The sequence below is a fragment of the Prionailurus viverrinus genome, chromosome C1 (assembly GCF_022837055.1).
Source record: "Prionailurus viverrinus isolate Anna chromosome C1, UM_Priviv_1.0, whole genome shotgun sequence".
Classification (NCBI taxonomy): Eukaryota; Metazoa; Chordata; class Mammalia; order Carnivora; family Felidae; genus Prionailurus; species Prionailurus viverrinus.
The window spans coordinates 74,044,518-74,065,037 of NC_062568.1; the positions used below are offsets into that span (position 1 = coordinate 74,044,518).

The 20,520-nt window shown below is 40.9% G+C and overlaps 1 protein-coding gene across 6 annotated transcripts in view; it reads right to left on the minus strand.

The window, feature by feature from the left end:
* Positions 1–20,520, minus strand: part of FMNL2 (formin like 2) — a 311,789-nt gene that overhangs the window by 90,093 nt on the left and 201,176 nt on the right. For all 6 annotated transcript variants that reach the window (XM_047870896.1, XM_047870891.1, XM_047870893.1 and 3 more), the window contains exons 3-4: positions 15,371–15,451; positions 10,015–10,091 (exon numbers count right to left, since the gene is read on the minus strand). In XM_047870896.1, coding sequence (XP_047726852.1) covers positions 10,015–10,091; positions 15,371–15,451 — 158 coding nt within the window. The remainder of the gene's footprint in view (positions 1–10,014; positions 10,092–15,370; positions 15,452–20,520) is intronic.

Here is a 20,520-nt window from a genome sequence, read left to right on the forward strand (position 1 = left end):
TGGTCTGCCATGAGAAAGCCCAGTGAACACAGTTACTGTTCCACCAGAAACTTTCACTTCAAGGAAATAACGGAGGCAGACCTAGACTCCATCACGCAAAGTAGGTACTTTTCAACATGGTAACCTTAAAAACCACAGCATTTCAACGTGCAAGAAAAGGGGGCAAAAGGTATACATGTGCCTCCCTTGCATTTTACTGCTTAGGAGACTTGAGGTGACCTGTAGGAAGTGTTCTAAAAAAGGAACCTGCTAAGTGTATTTTTTTCCACCACAACTGACCCACAGCCTGCTTGTTAAAGGAGCCAAGACTACACAGGGAACGCGGCAAGCTAGGAACGTGACGACATAAGCAGTGAAGTTCAGGCATGATTCCAAATCCACATTCAAGTCCTTCTTGGCACACTAGGCCACAGAAAACACTGAACTAGCCAATGAGAAACCAGCATTTAGGGGCTTCTGGAAATTCAATAGGGTTAATGATTTGCTTAATTTTTTCCATGAATGTTAAAACCTCTTAAAAACTTGCAGGCGCCGCATACCATCATCAAAGCCAAGACATGACAGATCATGTTTTTCTTTAATTCATTTTAAATAGTATCACCTTGCATTTAAATGGGGGGTTCGAATGCAGTTCAGTGAGAATTTTTACTGATTTTTATTTGCACTTTGCCATAACTCCTAGAGATGAAGCAGAGTGGTCAAACAGAACCTTCAGGCACTGAGGATAAACACTTGCTACCACGGATTTCCTCCAGGGCATTCATCTTCAAAGAATGCATGACACCTGATTAATAAGCCTTCACTAGGTACTGACAAGTAAGTAAAAAAGTCTGCTACTATCACAGAAATGGGACTTGAGGTACATCACCCACATGCGTTCCAAAACTGGTTTCCTTCCTCCAAAAACACCAAGCAAAAAACAGGCCCACCAGCTCTGGACACGATTGCTACTCTAGAAGCTAGTTTCGAAAGCTGTTATAACAACAGGACCGACAATCGTACGGGTATTGTTAAGGATGAAAAATCCCTTAATATCTTCGTCTTGACTGAAGAAAAAAAAAATCTGATGGACTCAGGATGCCTGTTTTTAAATTCTGTTTGGGGCCTTTTTCCTTTATCCTCAAGCTCATTCTTTGTTGTATTCCTCTCATCTCCATGATGCAAACTCAGGTCTGCAGGTAGCCCCCGGAGGCAGCAAGGTAGGAAAAGCAGGCAGCTTATCTCGTATTTTCTCCCAAGTGTCTCTGGCAGGCTATCACAAAATGTATGCACCTAACACAGCCACATATAAGCAAACAATATCAAAAAGATACCTAGAGAGGAAAGTAAAGGAACACCACCCATTGGGTCTCTTAAGAGCTGACAAGGGGCGCCTGGGTGGCTCAGTCAGTTAAGCGTCCAACTTCAGCTCAGGTCACGATCTTGCGGTCCGTGAGTTCGAGCCTCGCGTCGGGCTCTGGGCTGACAGCTCAGAGCCTGGAGCCTGCTTCCGATTCTGTGTCTCCCTCTCTCTCTGCCCCTCCCCCGTTCATGCTCTGTCTCTCTCTGTCTCAAAAATAAATAAACGTTTAAAAAAAAAAAAAAAAGAGCTGACAAAAACTAAAAGAGCTGGCCACCTGTCAGGCTTCAAAACCACCACATACAGCCTCTCCTGGCTTCTGCCTCTGGATACTTTCAGTTGATTTATTTTAATTATTCTCCCTTTACAGCTAGATCTCAGGAGGCACTGTACATTTTTAAGTGCAAATAATTAGAAGCCTAGAAATAGTAAATAAGTTTTCTTTTTATAAATGGTAGGACACTAAAGCAAGGCTGGCAGTCACTATGGAAATCCGCTGACTAGCTGCTCTGGAAACTCAAGCCTCTTAGCTTCTCCGAGGCCTCTCCAGTGGCCTGGCCTGTGAGCTCTGGCTGGGTGATTGAAACTGGCCCTCAATGGCAGGCATGCAGCAGGAATCCCGGGGGCTGGGCACGGAGGTCTTCATTTTAGAATGAAGAGTCACCATACACTCCAGATGATACAGAGCAATCTCAATTCTACACTTTCTATCTCAGTGGCTTATAAAAACACTCCAGTGTAGGAGCTGAGAACAACGACTATTGTAGTTCCTTCTGGTTGATTTTCTAGACATAGCCTCTAAAGAGTAGAGATGGTCCAAGACACCCTGTGGACCTATCACTGCCTTAACCACCAGCACTTCCAACTCAGGGATTTTAGCCACAAACTAAATGGGAGGCAAATGACTCACAGATAAGAAAATGTTTAAATAAAATAGAGGGAGGGAGGGAGGGAGGGAGGGAAGGGAGGGAGAGAGGGAGGGAGGGAAGGGAGGGAGGGAGGGAGGGAGGGAGGGGAGGGAGCGAGCCACGCACAGCAGGAGCCACAATTCTCTTGACTCAAAGTACTAATATTTCATGCAGGAATTTTCATGCAGGGATAAAGACTATTTAGCTAGCTTCTCTTCCTTGAATCCAATGCTATTATGGATGCCTCCAGCCCCAGTTGCTGATTTTGAGTATAAGTGCCTTAAAAACAATTTTCACAGTGAAAGGCAGGAACAAACTGCACAGTTGCTAACAAGTCGGCTAGAGTGTAACAATTCCTGCCTCTGAGAGGTTTAATTTCATGAGGTTAATCTCTTTTTCTAAACCCTGAGATCTTCCCTGGGTCTTTGATCTGGCCCAGACACCCCTAGGTGATTTAGGGAAGAGTAAGATAAAAATCTACCACAGTGGGGGGACCTGGGTGGCACAGCTGGTTAAGCATCCGACTTGATCTTGGCTCAGGTCATGATCCCACAGTTCATGAGTTCAAGCCCTGCATCAGGTTCTGCGATGATGATGTGGAACCTGCTTGGGATTCTGTCTCTCCTTGTCTCTGCCCCTCCCCATGCTTGTACGTACACATACACGTTCTCTCTTAAAATAAATAAACTGAATAATAATTAAAAAAAAAAACTTTTTAAATCCACCATGGTTGACCTCCTTATCCTCTTTGCCAAACGATCCAAGGTTAGCCAAGTCATTTCAGCAAAAAGGCTATGCATTTACAGGGGAAAAAAAACAAAAGAGTCTTCACTTTTTCCCCTCTCTTATCAATTCCTAGCCCCTCTACACTTGGGATATACTGTGGAGGAGAGAACAGAGGTGAGAGTGAACTTCTGAGAGGAAACAGTATACAAACAAAATGGGTAAAGATGAAAACTGGGCAAATTTCAAAGCAGTATCTTTAACTTAAAGGCATAAAAAAAATGGAAGCCCTACTGTGCAGATTCACATACATGATCCTGCAATGACATATCATAAATTTAGGGTTCCTCTAAAAAATTATTTCCATTTTTCACTTCTGTGCATATTATATAGTTTTTTTGTTTTGTTTTACATGTTGCCAACATGCACACCATTTCAAATTGGATGATTATAGGTTCTGGAAACAAGAATTATTTCTGACTCTGATAGCATGCATCACTGAGTACCCCCACAGATTCAGTGTAATTACCATATGTTGTAAATTTGAATTAGGCAAATTCCAAATCAGCTGCTGAGGAGCTGGAAGAGACCATGATAAGGAAAAAGAGCTCTGAAAAAAACTCTTACTCAAGGAAGGAATCTATGTGCAGATGTCAACAGTTACTGTTTTATCATAGACAGGTTCAAGTTGTTTCAGAGTTGCTCGTTTCTCTCTGCTTCCACTCTCCTCACCCCACCCCTGAACCCGGCCAACTTTAGAAACTCATTGTTCTGATCTAGAAAGTGAAGTCTCAAGGGACCTTTTTGGCTCCAAATTTCTAAGATTAAACAAAGCAGACCCAAGATCACAAGATAAGGGACAGTGGTGAATTCCCTTTGCCAGTGTCCTTTTGGAGGTGCTCCTAATACATGGCGGAAACTGCAGTTGAGGAAAAATCATGCAAAAAAATCACAAGCAGCAAGAGAAAGAAGGTAAGCATCACTCAGATAAACCATCAGCTGCCAAATCTATTCTTCAAGACAGTGTCACAAACTGGTTCTTAGTGCAGCCCACACATCACTAGGGGTCCCTGAGACCCTCTGAGGGGTTTGGGAAGTTAAAACTGTTTTCACAAAAATATTAAGATAGTAATTGCTTGCCACAGTGCTGACACCCACACTGATGGTACAAAATAAATGGTGGAGAAAACTGCGACTGGCAGAAAATACACCTATTTAGTGTTCTTCACCCAGAGCACTTGGGAGAGAAAAAAGTCAGCTTCACTTTAAACTGTCCTTAAGGAAGCAATAAAAAAAAAATACTGATTTTATTAAAGCTTGTGCCATGAGTTTGTATCTTTTTAATTTTCTATCTAACAAAATGGAAAGCCCACATAAACCTCTCTCCCCTACTTTCCTCAAGTGCCACGGCTGACTCCAGGAAAAGCACTTGTGCAGTTTTTTGAGACACCAACTGAACAAGTTGCTGTTGGGTTTTTTTGTTGTTCTTTATTTTTTATTTATTTTTTTTTTTTACATGAAACATAAAATGACTAACAAATACAGTTATTCTGTCTTGGGTATTTGGCAGACATTTTCTCAAAAGTGAATGAAGTGAGCGTATCGTTTCAAGGAAAACAACTGAGAGGATTTGTTGTCCATTATAAAATATGAGGTTTCAAACAAAAACTAAAAATTCTGGAACACTTGTATTCCCCACCACAAACTTGACAACTCCCCAATCCTTAAAGTATATTCAGATTACACTGATAATTATTAATGAATGTGAATGTTTTCATATTGTAGAATAAAATGTCTCGATCTTTGAGAGATCAGAAAAACTCAGTGAAACCATATTTTCCAAATAACCAATTCATGATGTTACCCTAATTATGCCTGGGTGGAACGACCCATTCAATTTTCAAGACAGAACAGTGGGGTCACCTGGGTGGCTGAGTCGGTTGACGGTCTGACTTTGGCTCTGGTCATGATCTCACAGTTCCTGAGTTCAAGACCCACACCAGACTCACTGCTGTCAGCGCAAAGCCCACTTCAGATCCTTCTCCCTCTCTCTTCACCCCTCCCCAGATCGTGCTATCTCTTTCAAAATAAACATTAAAAAAAAAAAACCCACAGTGAATTTTAGTTTAACCAAGTACAAAAACCCATTGATATTCTTTCAGATTCTACAAAGAAATTACCACTCATTCATTGAAGGATGGTATACTATGAAAGAAGAATATCCACAATTATCTGCAGGTTATTTAAAACTCCTTTTTTCAAGTGCATATGTGTGTGTAAGGCCGGTTTTTCTTCATGTACATCTTCACATACATATACAACATATTACCACAAATCAAATGCAGACAAAAAAGTCAGAATCCAGCTGCCTTCTATTAATCAGACATTAAAGAAATTTATAAAAATGTAAATCAATGCCATTCCTGTTACTATTTTTTTCTTGTTGCTTTGGAAAATAGATATTTCTCACAAAATATCTTGTTTGTGCTATGTTTATTATTTTGTATTTACGACTTTGTATTTATTAAATATTTACTTTAAAATAAAAATTAAATTTTATTAAATAAGCAAAGTGAAAATTCATCAGTTAAATTTCCAATATGGTAAACATTAAGAGATAAAACCCACACAAACAAAAGCGTATTAAGGTTCAAAATAATTTCAGAGCAAAGGAATCCTGAAATCAAAAAAATTTAAAAACTGCTGGTTCAGATAATGGACTTTATGTTTGGACATATCAAGGTTCAAATTGCAGTGCTTCTCAATTGTGTGGACTGAAGCAAGACAATTAGTAACTGACTCTAACTTTCCTCATCTATAAACAGGGGCTCAGAGGTAAAGGGCAATAATAAAAAGATTTTTGTAAGAAATAACACAATGATGGGGTGCCTGGGTGGCTCAGTCGGTTAAGCATCCAACTTCAGCTTAGGTCATGATCTCACAGTTCATGGGTTCAAGCCCCGCATCGGGCTCTGGGCTGACAACTCAGAGCCTGAAGGCTGCCTCAGATTCTGTGTCTCCTCTCTCTGCCCCTCCCCCACTTGTGCTCTGCCACTCTCTCTCAAAAATAAACATACACACAAAAAAAAAAAGAAAGAAAAGAAAAGAAATAACACAATGAACATATTTAATAAATGACAAGATCATAATCTTTAGGATTTCTAAGAATCAACACTTAAAAATGAATTAATCATAGCACAGTTTGATATATACACACACCCCAAATCAACTGTACACCTGTTAAAAGCCTTAGTTATTCTTCTCTCTCTTTTCACTGGCCTGGCCCAGCCAGACCCTGTTCACCAAGATTCTGGGAATTGCAGGAGAAAAGACCTTCACTGAGCAGTTTCTGGGCTCCTTCCCCTTTCCACAAATCTTCTCCCTGCCAACTGACACATTCCTCCCACAACTGCATGCCCATTCTTGCAGCTCCAATGAGATAAAGTGAAATGAGCATCTTTCAGTACATCTATGTTCTTGCACTCAGGATGAAAAGTAATTTTCTCTCTTAATGGAGAGTTTTGTTACAATAAAGTACCTGCAAAGAGACAGAACCTATACCTCAGTACCAGGAATAAAGCCCATAAACCTACCCAGCTCACCACCACGACCACCACCTGAATCTTATCACCCTGACATCCAAAATACCACCACAGATATCTCTGCCTACTCACACTGCATAGCCAAAGTGTTCTCACGGTACTTGGCTCCTTTGAAGGGTATTTCAAGTCATTTCAAGGGCTTGGATAAGTCATAATCCAATTTTTCTCTATTACTATAGTTCCTAAGAGTAAGTGAATAAGATTACTTCTAGTCCAATTCTTACTTCAATTTGGCTCAAAGAAAATTAATTTTCTTTCTCAGAAGATTGCTTCCATTTATACAGTTTTAGGCTTATATCACACCTCAGAACAAACCCTTTGCTGGACAAAGCTGTACCTTGGAATGTTATCTCAGCAAAGTCTCAGACTTTAGGCTTAAAATACAAGCATGTGCCAAGAATAACCTTTACAAGACAAGTAGATTTTAAATGTAATTCTTCCTTTTAATTTCTGGGAATCACAATTTCCTAGGTGTCAGGGTCATTTTAGACAGAGAAAGTAACAATCTCTGCATGGAATTCCTTAGAGGTAAAATAATATTATTGAATTATTATTAAACATTATTTTCAATAAGCCTAACAATAATAGCTATCATATTTTGAGTAACTATTATGTATTAGAGCCTATATTAGGTCTTTCATAAGTTATCTCATTTAACCTTACAACATTCATATTGGTAAATAATATCCTCATTTTATAGATAAGAAGTTAACTTAGGTCACAGAGTAAGTACAAAGAGCTTATGCAACTTATCTAAATAACTTATTTAATAACTAATCAAGAGCACAGCAAAAATCTGAACCAAGATCTCTTTTTCCATAAGACAATGGACACCCAATTATTCTTCTATTATGGTACCTCAATAAAGGGTAATAAAATCTATGAATACCTTATATAGCACACTGCATTCCAAGAATTCCTCACTGTAATAATTGGTGATTTTCACATTACTGAGTAATTCTTCAAAAGACTTTCCAATCAAATGAGGTCAAGCCAGTTAGTTTCCATAATGAAGAGTCCAGTTCAAGTTCGGGTTTTCAGGACAGTCAAGATAGGTCAAAGCCCTGGTGCGTGGCTTCATTCCATATAAGGAGAAGCCAAAAAATGGTTGTATGCAACCAGAAAATGAGCCGCCATGAATTTTTCTGCTGCTCGAGCCAAAGCTTTCACAAAGTCTCACACAATAGGTGGTAGACAAAGGGAAACTTCAGATGCTAAAGATGAAAGAAATGTAAGAATCTTTCAACATGCCTATAGTATCCTAAACAGCAAACTACTCGGATTGCTTGCAGATTTGCACTGGCTCCAGCCCAACCCAGGCTCTTCTCTTCAGCCAACTTTGTATCAGAAGGATTGTCTTGCTTTGGTATTTGATGGTCAATTTCACATTATTTCAGCAATGCTCTTTGACAATTTGCAGAAACCCTGGCTGCAGCTCATTCTACCATTGTCAGTCAAGAAGAAGTGCCAACAGTCCAGGGTTGGACCTTCCCAAATGGAATCTAGTTCCTGATCTGTAAATATTGGAAAGTATTTGAGTTTCCTAAGCTTGGATGCCCAACTGTATTAAATCACCACCACTTTCACCCCCAAAAGACAAGCCTCATTGCTTTGATCCCAGGGCCCTGATTACCTTACTTCCTTTCAGGGAAAGAGCTGTCAGATTAGACTATGTAAGAAACAGAACACGGCATTTTGAACCACAGCACCTGGCTGTACAGCCATAGACTTTATAGGAGTTACTCACCTTCTCTGGTCTTGAATGTTTTTCATCTGTAAATGAAGAACTAGGTAATCCTTAACTTCTCTTCCAGTTCTAATACCATGATTCTATGACCCACTGCTTGACAGTCCATTTTCTTGGACAAAGTGATTATCAACTTTAGAAATCAGTTCATTTTCCAAATACTTCATTCTCAAGGTTACAAATGTGCAGTTATCCTTTAGGAAATGAACATTCTCACCCAAGCTTCATCACCGATAAATCAACCTTGCATTATCTGCAATTTAAAAAAGCTTATTCTGGGGGCGCCTGGGTGGCGCAGTCGGTTAAGCGTCCGACTTCAGCCAGGTCACGATCTCGCGGTCTGTAAGTTCGAGCCCCGTGTCGGGCTCTGGGCTGATGGCTCGGAGCCTGGAGCCTGTTTCCGATTCTGTGTCTCCCTCTCTCTCTGCCCCTCCCCCGTTCATGCTCTCTGTCCCAAAAATAAATAAACGTTGAAAAAAAAATTTTTTTAAAAAAAAGCTTATTCTGGGGCGCCTGGGTGGCTCAGTCAGTTAAGTATCTGACTTCGGCTCAGGTCATGATCTCGCAGTACGTGAGTTTGAGCCCTGTGCCCGGCTCTGTGCTGACAGCTCAGAGCCTGGCGCGTGCTTTGGATTCTGAGTTTCCCTCTCTCTCTGCCCCTCCCCCTCTCACACTGTATCTCAAAAATAAATAAAAACATAAAAAAAATTTTTTTTAAAAAGCCTATTCTGAAATAACTGTGGAAATGAACCATTTGAATGGCTTATACCAAAGCATAGCCTGAAGTAGAAGTAAACTATTATTGCTGGAGTGTATTTATTTTACATAATAATCTGCAAAACTGTAATGTAACATACATACAAAACTTCATTTCCAATAGACTTGCAAAGAATGTCGCAGGAAAAAATCCTGAAAGATCTAAAGTCTATAATCTTCTCTCTGTTAAATTTAAAGAATCAAAACACAGAGGGGCTAAATAACTGGCTGGGTGTTAAACAGGTATGTCCGAAGAACTAAAGCTGCAAAAGAGCATATCTGATATCATTCTGCCTTGGAGATGAATCCTCTTATTCTAAGGTACTGTACAATTATGCCATTCTAGGAGTAAGGGAGAATGCAATACAGTTGTACTCGCTAGAGGCAAGTCGCATGCAAAATTCCCAGAAATGCTTAGTGTTAAGATTCTCCCAACTTTATCTTCCGGAGTGGATTTACACTCCTGGTCCTGAAGTCTAGGGATGCAGGACAGAGATACTCAGAACACCTAAGTGCAATGAGGGGCGTCAGGTGACATCATTCCAGTTTCTTGTCCCTTCTGGAGCTGAAGAAAGCACAATGAAGCAGCTTCAACTAACCAGGTGCAAGACTTCCCTGAGAGATCCTCCAGGATCCCAGGATACATTACTTGTTTGTGAGTTCCTGATTTGCCAGGAATTGTTACACACACAAGAGACCAAGCACTATCACTGTATCCAAGCAAAGAATTTTAGGATTGTTATTAATATCCGAATCAAAGACAGTCTGTCCTGCTTCTACTGATAGCAGCTAAAGTACTAACAAAGGCTCCGCCCATCTAAACCTCAGTCTCTTAATCTGTAATGATCAACAAGGAAGCTGAATTCTTTGGATATGATTCAGCCTTTTGGTAAAGTGTCCAAAAGCCTTAAAGCTAAAATGTTAAACGGGCTCACTTACCCAATATGGTTGGTTCTTAAAGAAATTTCCAGTTCTCTTAGCACTTGTGTGGATTCTTGAACACGCCGCCTGAATTTCTGTAATTCAAGAACACATAATCTCACAAAAAAGATTTCATCAACTGCTATAACTGCCGCTTGTTTAACACAATATGAAAACATCTCTGCTCTTAAAGCGGGCTTCTCTTGCATTTCCTTTTGCAAAGCACACAAATTATTCTCATCATGAAAATTAGCTTGTGCAAAAGGACTGAAGAATTACTTACATCATATATACTAGGTGTCTTTGAGTAAGTACATTATTTTTCCCTACCCTACAAAATTCACCAAAATACCTAAGTGTTGGGGTTCCCTTACCCACCCACCCCCAGTTTCAATGATTTCCTAAGACTCCCTCCTAGAACTCAGCATACAGTTGTCCTTATGGCTAAGATTTATTGCACACTAAGCAAAAGGAAAGGTGCACGGGGTCAAGTCCAGAGGAAAACAGATACAAGCTTCCAACAGTCTTCTCCCAGAGGAGTCACAAATGATAGTATTTGTGAAATGCCGTCCACCAGAAAAGCTGTCCGCCAGCGTTTTTATTGAGAGCTGGTCACTTAGGCATTCTCTGCCTAGCACATACCACAAGTCCAGACTCCCAGGAAGAAAAAAGAAGACCGTCAGCATAAACCGTATTGTTGGCATGAACAGTTTAGGCACAGCGAATCCTTCTTATCAGGGAAAGTTACGAACTCTCCTGAAATGCAAGTTCCCAAGTGCCAACTAAGAGCACCCTTGCAAGGTGGTCTTTCTAAGGCAGCTATCTCAGGACTGTTAGGTTATTTTCTATAGAGCGTAACATTTCCCAAAAGTCAGCATTCAGAGTTACCTCTACCTATGAGCCCTCATTTGGAAGGTCTCTCCTACTTTTGGAATGTCCTTCCTCATTCCCTGGCCAATAAAAACCCTACCAATCCTTCTAGAACCCCCTCAGGTCTTTCTTTCTTCAATGAATCACCCTCTGCTAGTAAACATATGCTTCTTTATCCTCTTACCTCTAAATAATCCCCGTGTATCACTGAGTTGCAATGCACATCCATTGTCAGGAACACGATTTCCTACTGAAACATTTATTTAGAGTAACCAAAGTCTTAGGCCACTCTGGAAGTAGGACATTTGATACACCATGCCTTTTAAGAAGAGTTCTATGCTCTCTGTGCTACAAATCCAAACCACCTGCATGTTACACAGTTTTCAAGAAAAGGCTGTGAGAATTCTAGCTCAGGATATTAGGGACCCTTCTCCTCTGTTACCACAACTGTGGTGGAAATAGACTCATCCAGTTCCAAAGACGAAGGCATCCAAGGACAGGAAGGAATGGAGGAAGGCTGGAAAGGGAGGATGTGCGGTGGCCCTGCCATGCCACAGGAAGGACCTGGTATCCCGGTGAAGACTGGAAGCCTGCTCAGTAAGGGTGGACTTCTGTTACCTTCTTCTCCTTTACCCCACCTGCTTCTCACCAGGGCCCCAAGAAAGCCAACAATCTGACGGTTTCCTCTGACTGCCATCCTTAAAGAACTCCAAAGACCTTCTTGGTTTTTAGAATCTGGGTATATTGAGATAGATGAAATTAAAGCATTCCCAAAACAATGAAAAAAGAGCCACTCCCCTCTTTTGTCAAGAAAGGCCTAAGAAATGACAGAAGAGTTATGTATCAGTTGGAGGGACATCCAAACCCGGTGTCTCCTGAAGAGGTTTCCAGCAATGAGGACCGCTGATGAGGCAGAGTCTACAGCCACACAGCTGAGGAACCCATTCCCAGGCCTGCTGGCTGCTCTGGAGAGGCCATTCCCATGTCAGAGTCACAAGTCTCAGACTATCTGCATATGTGGCCTTTTAGAAAGCAACTCAGCGTTCCCAGCTTTGCTTTGTGCACAGTTCTGACTCGTTCCCCATGGCCTTTGCTGGTCCTCAGGGAAAGCTCATCATCAGCCACAAGGGCACCCTGTGTAGCACCGAGGACACAATAGGGTATAAAGAGGATCTGCTGAAGGGCTAAGAGGCATACATCAAAATAGAGCAACTCCATCAAAACACCAGGAGATACCAGGAACGACAACAGTAACAGATAACATTTCTCAGGCATTTACTATGGCAGGCACTACAGTTTTACAACTGCACGGTAACAGAGAAAACCAAACTGACTTTGTCCCTGTATTATATTCTCTCGAGGGCTGTGTAACTGTCAGTGGGACTCGGGACCATGGAGAAACCTTGACATCCACCTCTCTAACACATAGGAAATGACTATTAGCACTCTGTGCCATGACAATGTATTGAGAATGCTTCAAAACACCACACACAAAAACCATGTGCTTGTGGGGAGCAGCAACAAGGAGCCAGGTACCATCAGTGAGTAGTGTGGAACATTCCCCCTGGCCCTCTCCATTATAGGCAGGCCCAGGGATGAGCACACAGAGGAGCCCTGGAAATCCACGCAACAGGTCTCATTTCACAACTGCACACCCTGCAGAGAACCACACTCCTTTCTTCATGGTCTTTTCCCATGCGATGTATGAATGCACCTCCCCAAATCACACACCAGCACCGCCTGGTATTCAATGAGGAGGCTATTTTGCAGAGTTCTGGTCACAGAGATATAGAATTTAGGCTCTTCCTTCCCTGCCCTCCAGGATTTCCCTTAAAACTATTTAGCAGAAAATCTAAACAGAATATGCTTAAGAAATGTTCTTACAAGACAGCAAATTAAGTATCTTCTATTCAATGTGAACAAAAGATAAGTGAGTTAAAGTATTTAAGCTCTCCAGACATAGGTTAGGGAAGACAACTCAGTCTAGAGTGGCTAAAATTGAAAATCCCGATTTGAAATCTTCCCTTTTCCTCACTGTAGTACAGCTGAGAATCTCAAACCTGTTCTAACTGCAAGCCGTGCCTTATTCCAAGCAAAATTTCCTCTTTCCAGGCTTTAAGCATGAGCATTAAGTTGAGTGGAAAAGATCATTTCCTACTGCCAGCTCCTGACAGAAAGTGCAAGGGTGGTTGATTCAACATCCATTTTATCTTTTTCTCAGCAGAATGACTGATCTTGAAAGGCAAGGCACAGACCAAAGCAGGCCACTCAGGTGAACACATGGTCCGGCCTCTGGTCAGGAGTGAAGGTCAGCCCACACAGATATCCTCATCTTTGTCCTTTATGAAGTTATTTGCAATGGAGCAAAACACTCTCTAAACAGCTTATTTGTTTTACATTCTTCGCTTAGCTCAGGAATAATGGTTCCAGAAGAGAACTGGGCCTTTTCCAGGAGAAAGCCACCTTTTCTCTCCAAACATCTCCTTCTTACAGAACTTGAGGATGGGCTCAGAGAAGCATTCTCGAGGAGTGTTCTTATCCTCTCCTTTTTCCTAAGAATCTGAGAAATGTTGAGGTAATTGGGAATGGAACTTGCTGTAAATGAGAGGAGCACTCAGTCTACGCATAAACACCAACGTTTCTGCCCCACTTAGCAACATGAGGGTTCCTAATCCTAGGGTCTGAGCCACCGCCTGAAGGTTTATAAATTAGGGAATTTCTTTTTTTTTTTTAATTTGTTTTAACATTTAATTTTTGAGAGACAGAGATAGAGTGTAAGTGGGGGAGAGGCAGAGAGGGAGACACAGAATCCAAAGCAGGCTCCAGGCTCCAAACTGTCAGCACAGAGCTCGAGGCGGGGCTCGAACTCACGAACCATGAGGTCATGACCTGAGCCAAAGTCAGACGCTTAACTGACTGAGCCACCCAGGCATCCCGAAGTTGGGGAATTTCTGAAATTATTTCTAAAACAGAATCTTAGGGCGCCTCAGTGGCTCAGTCAGTTGAGTGTCTGACTCTTGATTTCGGTTCAAGTCATGATCCCAGGGTCGTGACATTGAGCCCTGTGTTGGGCTCTGCACTAGGCATGGAGCCTGCTTGAGACTCTCTCCCTCCCTCTCTCTCTGCTCCTCCGCCACTAGCATGGGCAACACACTCTCTAAAAAATAATAATAATAAATAAAATTAAAAATAATAAAATACAATCTTGCTGCCCCTATAAAAAGAAATAGCCAAAAAATTCTCCTGGTTTTTTTTGGGTTGTGTTGGGGAAGAGGGGTGGTGCCTTCATCTAACCCTCTATAATCTGATGAAACTGAAGGCTGCTATATCCTTGGAAAAGGAGACAAGAAAGAGGGGACAGACTCATTCAGGGGGACTGACAGAGGCTCTTTTAAGAAAAGAACCATGCGTGAGCCATATTTGTGGGGTGGGGGTATTATGATACTTTGACAGGTACATTCTTAGAAGAGGAGTCTGCACCACAGTCAAGTCACATATGGCATCTAGCTGACAGTAAAGGTCTACAGTCCATCACCCCTAGATTGTATTTCTTCTGCTTATCTCATGTTAACCACAGGACAAAAGGTCGGGAAACTTCCAAAAGGAAGTAAAAGCTGTTCTCATTTGCTCGATTTTCTTGGATGGGGGTGGTGGAGATGTTTAGAGTGGAAACAGAAGATAAAAAGATTTGAAAAGAATTACAAGAGCCCTAGAAACAGTGGGCAACTAGGAAAAGTGTGCCTTTCTTCTCTCATGAGTCACACACTGAAACAGAGGGAATTCAGCTCAAGTTATTGTTGCTGCAGCCTTGAAAGCAGGAGTTGTGGAAGGTCAACCAAAAACCAGTGCTATCTGGTGAAGAGTGCCTGTACCCATCTTGAGCGAGGACAGCTCTGCCCTGAGACATCCCAGGACCGATCCCAGCCCACGGGGCTGTGCCAGGCTACATGCTTTACCACAAGGCATCAGTTTAAACCAATTGTGTGGCTGCACAAAGCACAGCTTGTTTGTAAAAGGAGAGAGTCAGCTGAGAACGGAATCAGCTATTCTCTCTCTACCTTCTTGGGGCCAGGGGCAGGGTTAGGCCCGGGGGAAGCTGCTAATAGCATCAACACAGGATATGAGCACACAGCTGGGATGACAAAGCCACAGTGATTTTTCAAGGCCTCTGGAAATGCACCAAAGCACGAAAGACAAGTATTCCCTTTGCTAAGCCTGCTTTTTGAGGGGCCTTAACACCTCTGGACTCGCAGCCCTGTGTGATTGGAAATGGCAGTGACTCAATAACCATCCGAGGTACATGACTCCCATCTCAGGAAAGCACTTTTTAACACCTCCTTACATGAGAAGGATGGCTTTCTTCTTTGTTTCCTCATGGTGGCTGTCTTGCTGGAGGCTCAAGCAGAGGCTATAATGCAGAGGAAGGAAAGTCCCCTCCAGTGCAGGAGGCGCCCGCTCACCAATGAGGAAGGGACAGCAAAGAGTGCAAACAAATCCATCTTACCTTCCTGGTTACAGCTGGATCCAGATAGCCTTTGAGCTTTTGAATGTATGTATGGGGAGGATTCTTCACCTGGAATCGTTCCTGCAGGAAGCACAAAAGTAAAAAGCATGAGGGCTACGAAGGTGTGACCACCCACCCCACTCAGATTAATACTGCTGATGCACAGCTGACATGCGTTCACAGTTACTAGTGTGACCCTGCAGATGATCTTGATGTACTGATGGTTTTGAATCTTTAGAGTAAATGTTATTATCCTCCCTTTGCAAAGAAGAAAACCGAAGCTTAGAGAAACTCAGTCGACACAACTAGTCAGTGTTAGCAGTGGATTTGAGCCCACGTCTGCCCTATTGTGGAGTCAGTCCACTATGTCTTCAGTGCTCCGCTGCTCTCATTCTAGAATGATGCTTCACGCAACGTGTATTCACGTCCTCTCTGGGCAGGTCTTCTGTCTACTGCGTATTTTTTGGACTATCTTCAATATTGGCAAATAGTTCTTTTGAACGTTATTTTTCAAAAATACCAAAAACTTGACTCCAACTGGATGAAACTAATTTGTTTCAAAAAATGAGGAATGGGTCAATTGCTAAGAGACTCAATGAGTGTATCTTTGTATGAGTACATATGCACGTATATAATCATTAATGGGTTCCCGAAGTAGTTCCAAATTAGAAAACCTAGAAATATTTGTAGCAAAAGCATGGTCACTAAGATAAGCATATAATATATATAATATATATTCCAAGATAGTATTTGAATGCAGATCTGGGATGGGTCCTGAGAATCTGCATTACTAACAAATGGTATACAGATGCTATGGATGGAAGCACACTTTGAGAAACTCATGCCCATGTGTTATCAGGTATTACAGACCGTAAATGTCCAAAGCAGAATAAGCAGCAGTAAAAAACTGGGTAAAACCCAAATGCCCACAAACTATAAAATGGATGAATGCTTGTATTATGTTCATATAATCGTACATTATATTCCAATGAAAATGAACAAACTGTACCATATTCTCCTATATGGATGGATCTTATAAACCTGATGTTGAGCCAAAAAGAATGTGACTTCACTTCTATGGATTTACACAACAGGCAAAATTAAATTTTAATAGGGACCTATACATAGGTGATTTTATTTATTGATACATACCTATACATCCAGGGGATGGAGGAAGAGATGATTAGCATAAAAATGACAGGGGATCAAAGTGGGGGAAGGGAAATTCCAAGTGACAGAAGAGGCCACAAGGTTCTCTTGACCCAAGTAGTAGTCATACAGGTGTTGACTTTATCCTACTTATTGTGTTGTTCTTAGGTTTCACAACTTTCTCTGGACGTATGCTACCCTTCACACACAAAAAAAGTTTAAATGAATCAGCACTAAAAGGAAAAACTAAGATTTATCATGAAATCAAAACAATTCTTATCAGGGCCTCCTCCAACGACAACCTGAAAAGATGCTTTTCTAGTAGTTCTTTTTAACCTGATTATTGCTTATGCCACAATGGAGTTTTAGTATTTCACAACACTGACAACTGGCCAGCATGTTCAAGCATGTGTATTTCCAACACAGGGAACCACAACATCCTTCCCGGTCCACTCAAGTCTTCTTGCTTATAGATATAGAAAAGCCTTTCTAAAGATCATCTCATTATTATCAAAAAGATCATCTCATTAGTGAAAACATACATTTTATTGTTATTTAAAATGCTTTAAAATAGATGGAAGGGACTTGTAGTGAGACAACTGTCCATATTTCCCCTTTATTTAAAAATGATCAGGGGGCACACCTTAGTGGCTCAGTCAATTAAGCATCCAACTCTTGATTTTGGCTCAGGTCATCATCTCATGGTTCATGAGATCAAGCCCCACTTCAGGCCCCTGGGATTCTCTTTCTCAACATAAATAAACATTTAAGAAGATGATCAGGAGACATTTTAGAGTAGATGAACTGATTCTCAACATAGCTGTTAACAAAAAAGATCAGCATGTTTGTAATTATTCCCCCCACCCCCCATTTTCCAATCTGCGAGCAACTTCTAAATAACAATTCACAGGTATTTGACATCTCTAGTGTCAATAGTCTATGTATAAAGTCCTTTTTCTTTTTCTGTTTTTGTTTGTTTGTTTGTTTGTTTTTAAATCACCATCACTTCACTAAGGTGCCAGATAGGAGGCAACTGCCACAGGGCTTTAACAATAGCCCAGCTGAAGACTAAAATAATCACAAAAAAACTCCAAAAAATGAACTGATAAACCATCTAGAAGCCAGTTACTATATCCAACCTTATGTATAACAATAGATAATGCCAGAGATATATCAGGATATCAGAAAAACTTACTCTTTTTAATAATACAATCCAATTATCCAAATTTAAAATTCCTATGGCCAGTAACAACTCAAACTGTGTTCCGTTGTGCTATAGCAAATACCTCCTACCTCTAAATATAAGGTCCCGGACACAGGAAACTCAACATTAAGTTTACTCTGACCAATGTGGTATTTACCTGAGGACCGACATTTAAATCTATGGACAGTTGCTGAGAGATGTCTAATGATTGTTCTTGTACATAATATCTTCACAACAGAAGAGCTGTATTTTTTTCCTTTAAAACAACAAGATCTGGTTGACTAGCACATGTAACATATTGTCATCCACTCAATTAGTGAATCCCATTTTTGACAATCAATAAATGCACCTTTCTCCATTTTCTGCTCAAGACTGTCGTGATCCAGAGGGGCTTTATCAAATATGCATTTATTGATCCTGTAAGTATTTCCTTTTAATTATTCCCCTGAAATTATAGAAGTCTGTAATTAATACATACTTTTTCCAATGCGCTTACAAAAATTTGCTGTTGTTACACAATTTTCATTTGTTTGAATAATTTACTAATCTATTTCCAAAACAAAACAAAACAAAAAAACCACAACAGAACATAAAGAAGCCTGACGCTTCACAACATAGGAGGTCTACATTGTATCTACTACTCAGAAAATTCAAGCCTCCATCCAGGGATTTAAATAAAACTGGCATGGAGAAAGAATACAAAGAAAGTCCCAGTCATTTTCCTAAAACCTGGAGTTGTCTGTCTAATCTCAAAAGGGGCTACTATTTGATTTATACATCCAGCATCTGGCTCACCAAACCTCTTCCCCCCGCCCCCGCCTGCCCCGTGTCTTCAATATGGCTGTTTGCACAATAAAAAAATTTGGGTAACTACTCTGGAGAATATCAGCACCTCGCCAAAACACATTTACTTTGAAGGACATTGGAAGGATTACTGGCATTGTATTTATTTAAATTAACAGTTTTTTCCTCTATATATTAGAATTTTGGGTTTTGCACTGAAAGCCAAAAACGCCTTGGCTGGCAATTTTCCATCATCCTCACCTCCAGGTCTGCTTATCCCATGAGCGATTTTCAATAACTAGTTACGTCCTTGCCCAACATCACACTGACACGAGTAGCTTAATAACTTGAGTCCCATTATACAGAAATATTATTCTTGGGGATAAAAGTATTCTTTAATCATGGTGATTTGTCAATATGAACTGATGTCATTTGGAAGAGCTTTTAAAATACTAATTTCGGGGGTGCCTGGGTGGCTCAATCAGTTGAGCATCTCACTCTTGACTTCAGCCCAAGTCATGATCTGAGAGTCATGGGATCAAGCCCCGCAGTGGGCTCTGCACGGAGCATGGAGCCTGCTTAAGAGTCTCTTCTCTCTTTCTCCCAGTGCCCCTCTCCCCTACTCATGCTCTCTCAAACAAAAAACATATATAACAAAAAAATAAAATCCAAATTTCCTTCAAAATGTCTAATTATATAACATGACCACCATCTTGACCTCCTGCCATTTATCTCTTTGTGTGATCAAACTTTCTTCATGAAACGTTTCTGGATGGGAAATAACAATTGCTCTGGGGCTTTTTAATCATTCCCCAGAAGCATTCAAAGCAAAGAGTACACAGTTACCTCTTAACATTCAGGACACCAGGCCACAAAATGCACTGGGAGGGAACAAACCTTAGGACCAGAGAATCTTTTTCCCCCAAGGAAAGGCAGACTGCCATGTGCAGTACCTCATTTGGATGTGTCTGGAGTCTTGCAAGCTTGACACCCTACGTTCTACTCCAAATGGACTTTGAGAGCTTGTTTGGAGGCTGTAGCAAGGGAATGCAGCTACGTATACACTTCTGACTGAAGAAAGGCACTCCTCTATCAAGGATGGTGCTCTTCTTAGACCAAGAGCACAACTTAGGGAGGGACACACAAGGAGTGGTGAAGGATTAATGGGATGACAGATGTCACAGCCAGGTCACCTTCACATCCAAGAATCACAGAATCCTCATTAAGCTGCTATGTCAATTGCAAGTATTTTAATAAATTAGAGACCTAGGAGTTAAATTTCTCCAGTAATGATCTCAAAATTTCTTCTCCCTGCTAAAAACGACTTTATTAATGCAAACCCAAGAAGACAATTACCTTTCCATCTGGGGCAGTGCTTTTTGTTTCTAAAAGATTGTTGACTTATCTTTCAGTAACACTTTACAGTTTATCATATTCTTTAAACCTCTTATCGCACTCAAGCCTCCCTATGTGGTAAGTAGATATTAACTCCATTTCATAGATGGGGGAAGTGAAGTTCAGAGATAAATTATCTGCCTTAAATCAGACACACACACACACACACACACACACACACACACACACACACACACACCAGATCAAAGATTCAAACTCAAGCTTTCTGACTCTCTGATCCTTGTTCTACTATACCACAGTAAATGTGCTCATCTAGCTTTTGATAGAATAAAAGCTTTTAAAAGAGTAGAAACATGTTCTATTTGAGTTCCAGTACAAAGAAGAATACTTGGCACATAGACTTAATAATGTTCAAAAAATTAAACTTCTTCTAAAAATCCTATACAAGTCACGTCTCTCATAAATTAGGGGCAAGTTTTTAAAGTTTAAAAGCATGTAAACAGATTGTCAACACTCTGTACAGGGCACATACCCAGTGGGTTCTGTGCTAGATATAAATTAGCTCAAACTAATGTCACAGCTAAAGGACATTTGTGGATAAACCTCTATGGTATCTCTCCTGGTGTATCTCCTAATGACTTCCATAATTACACATTTC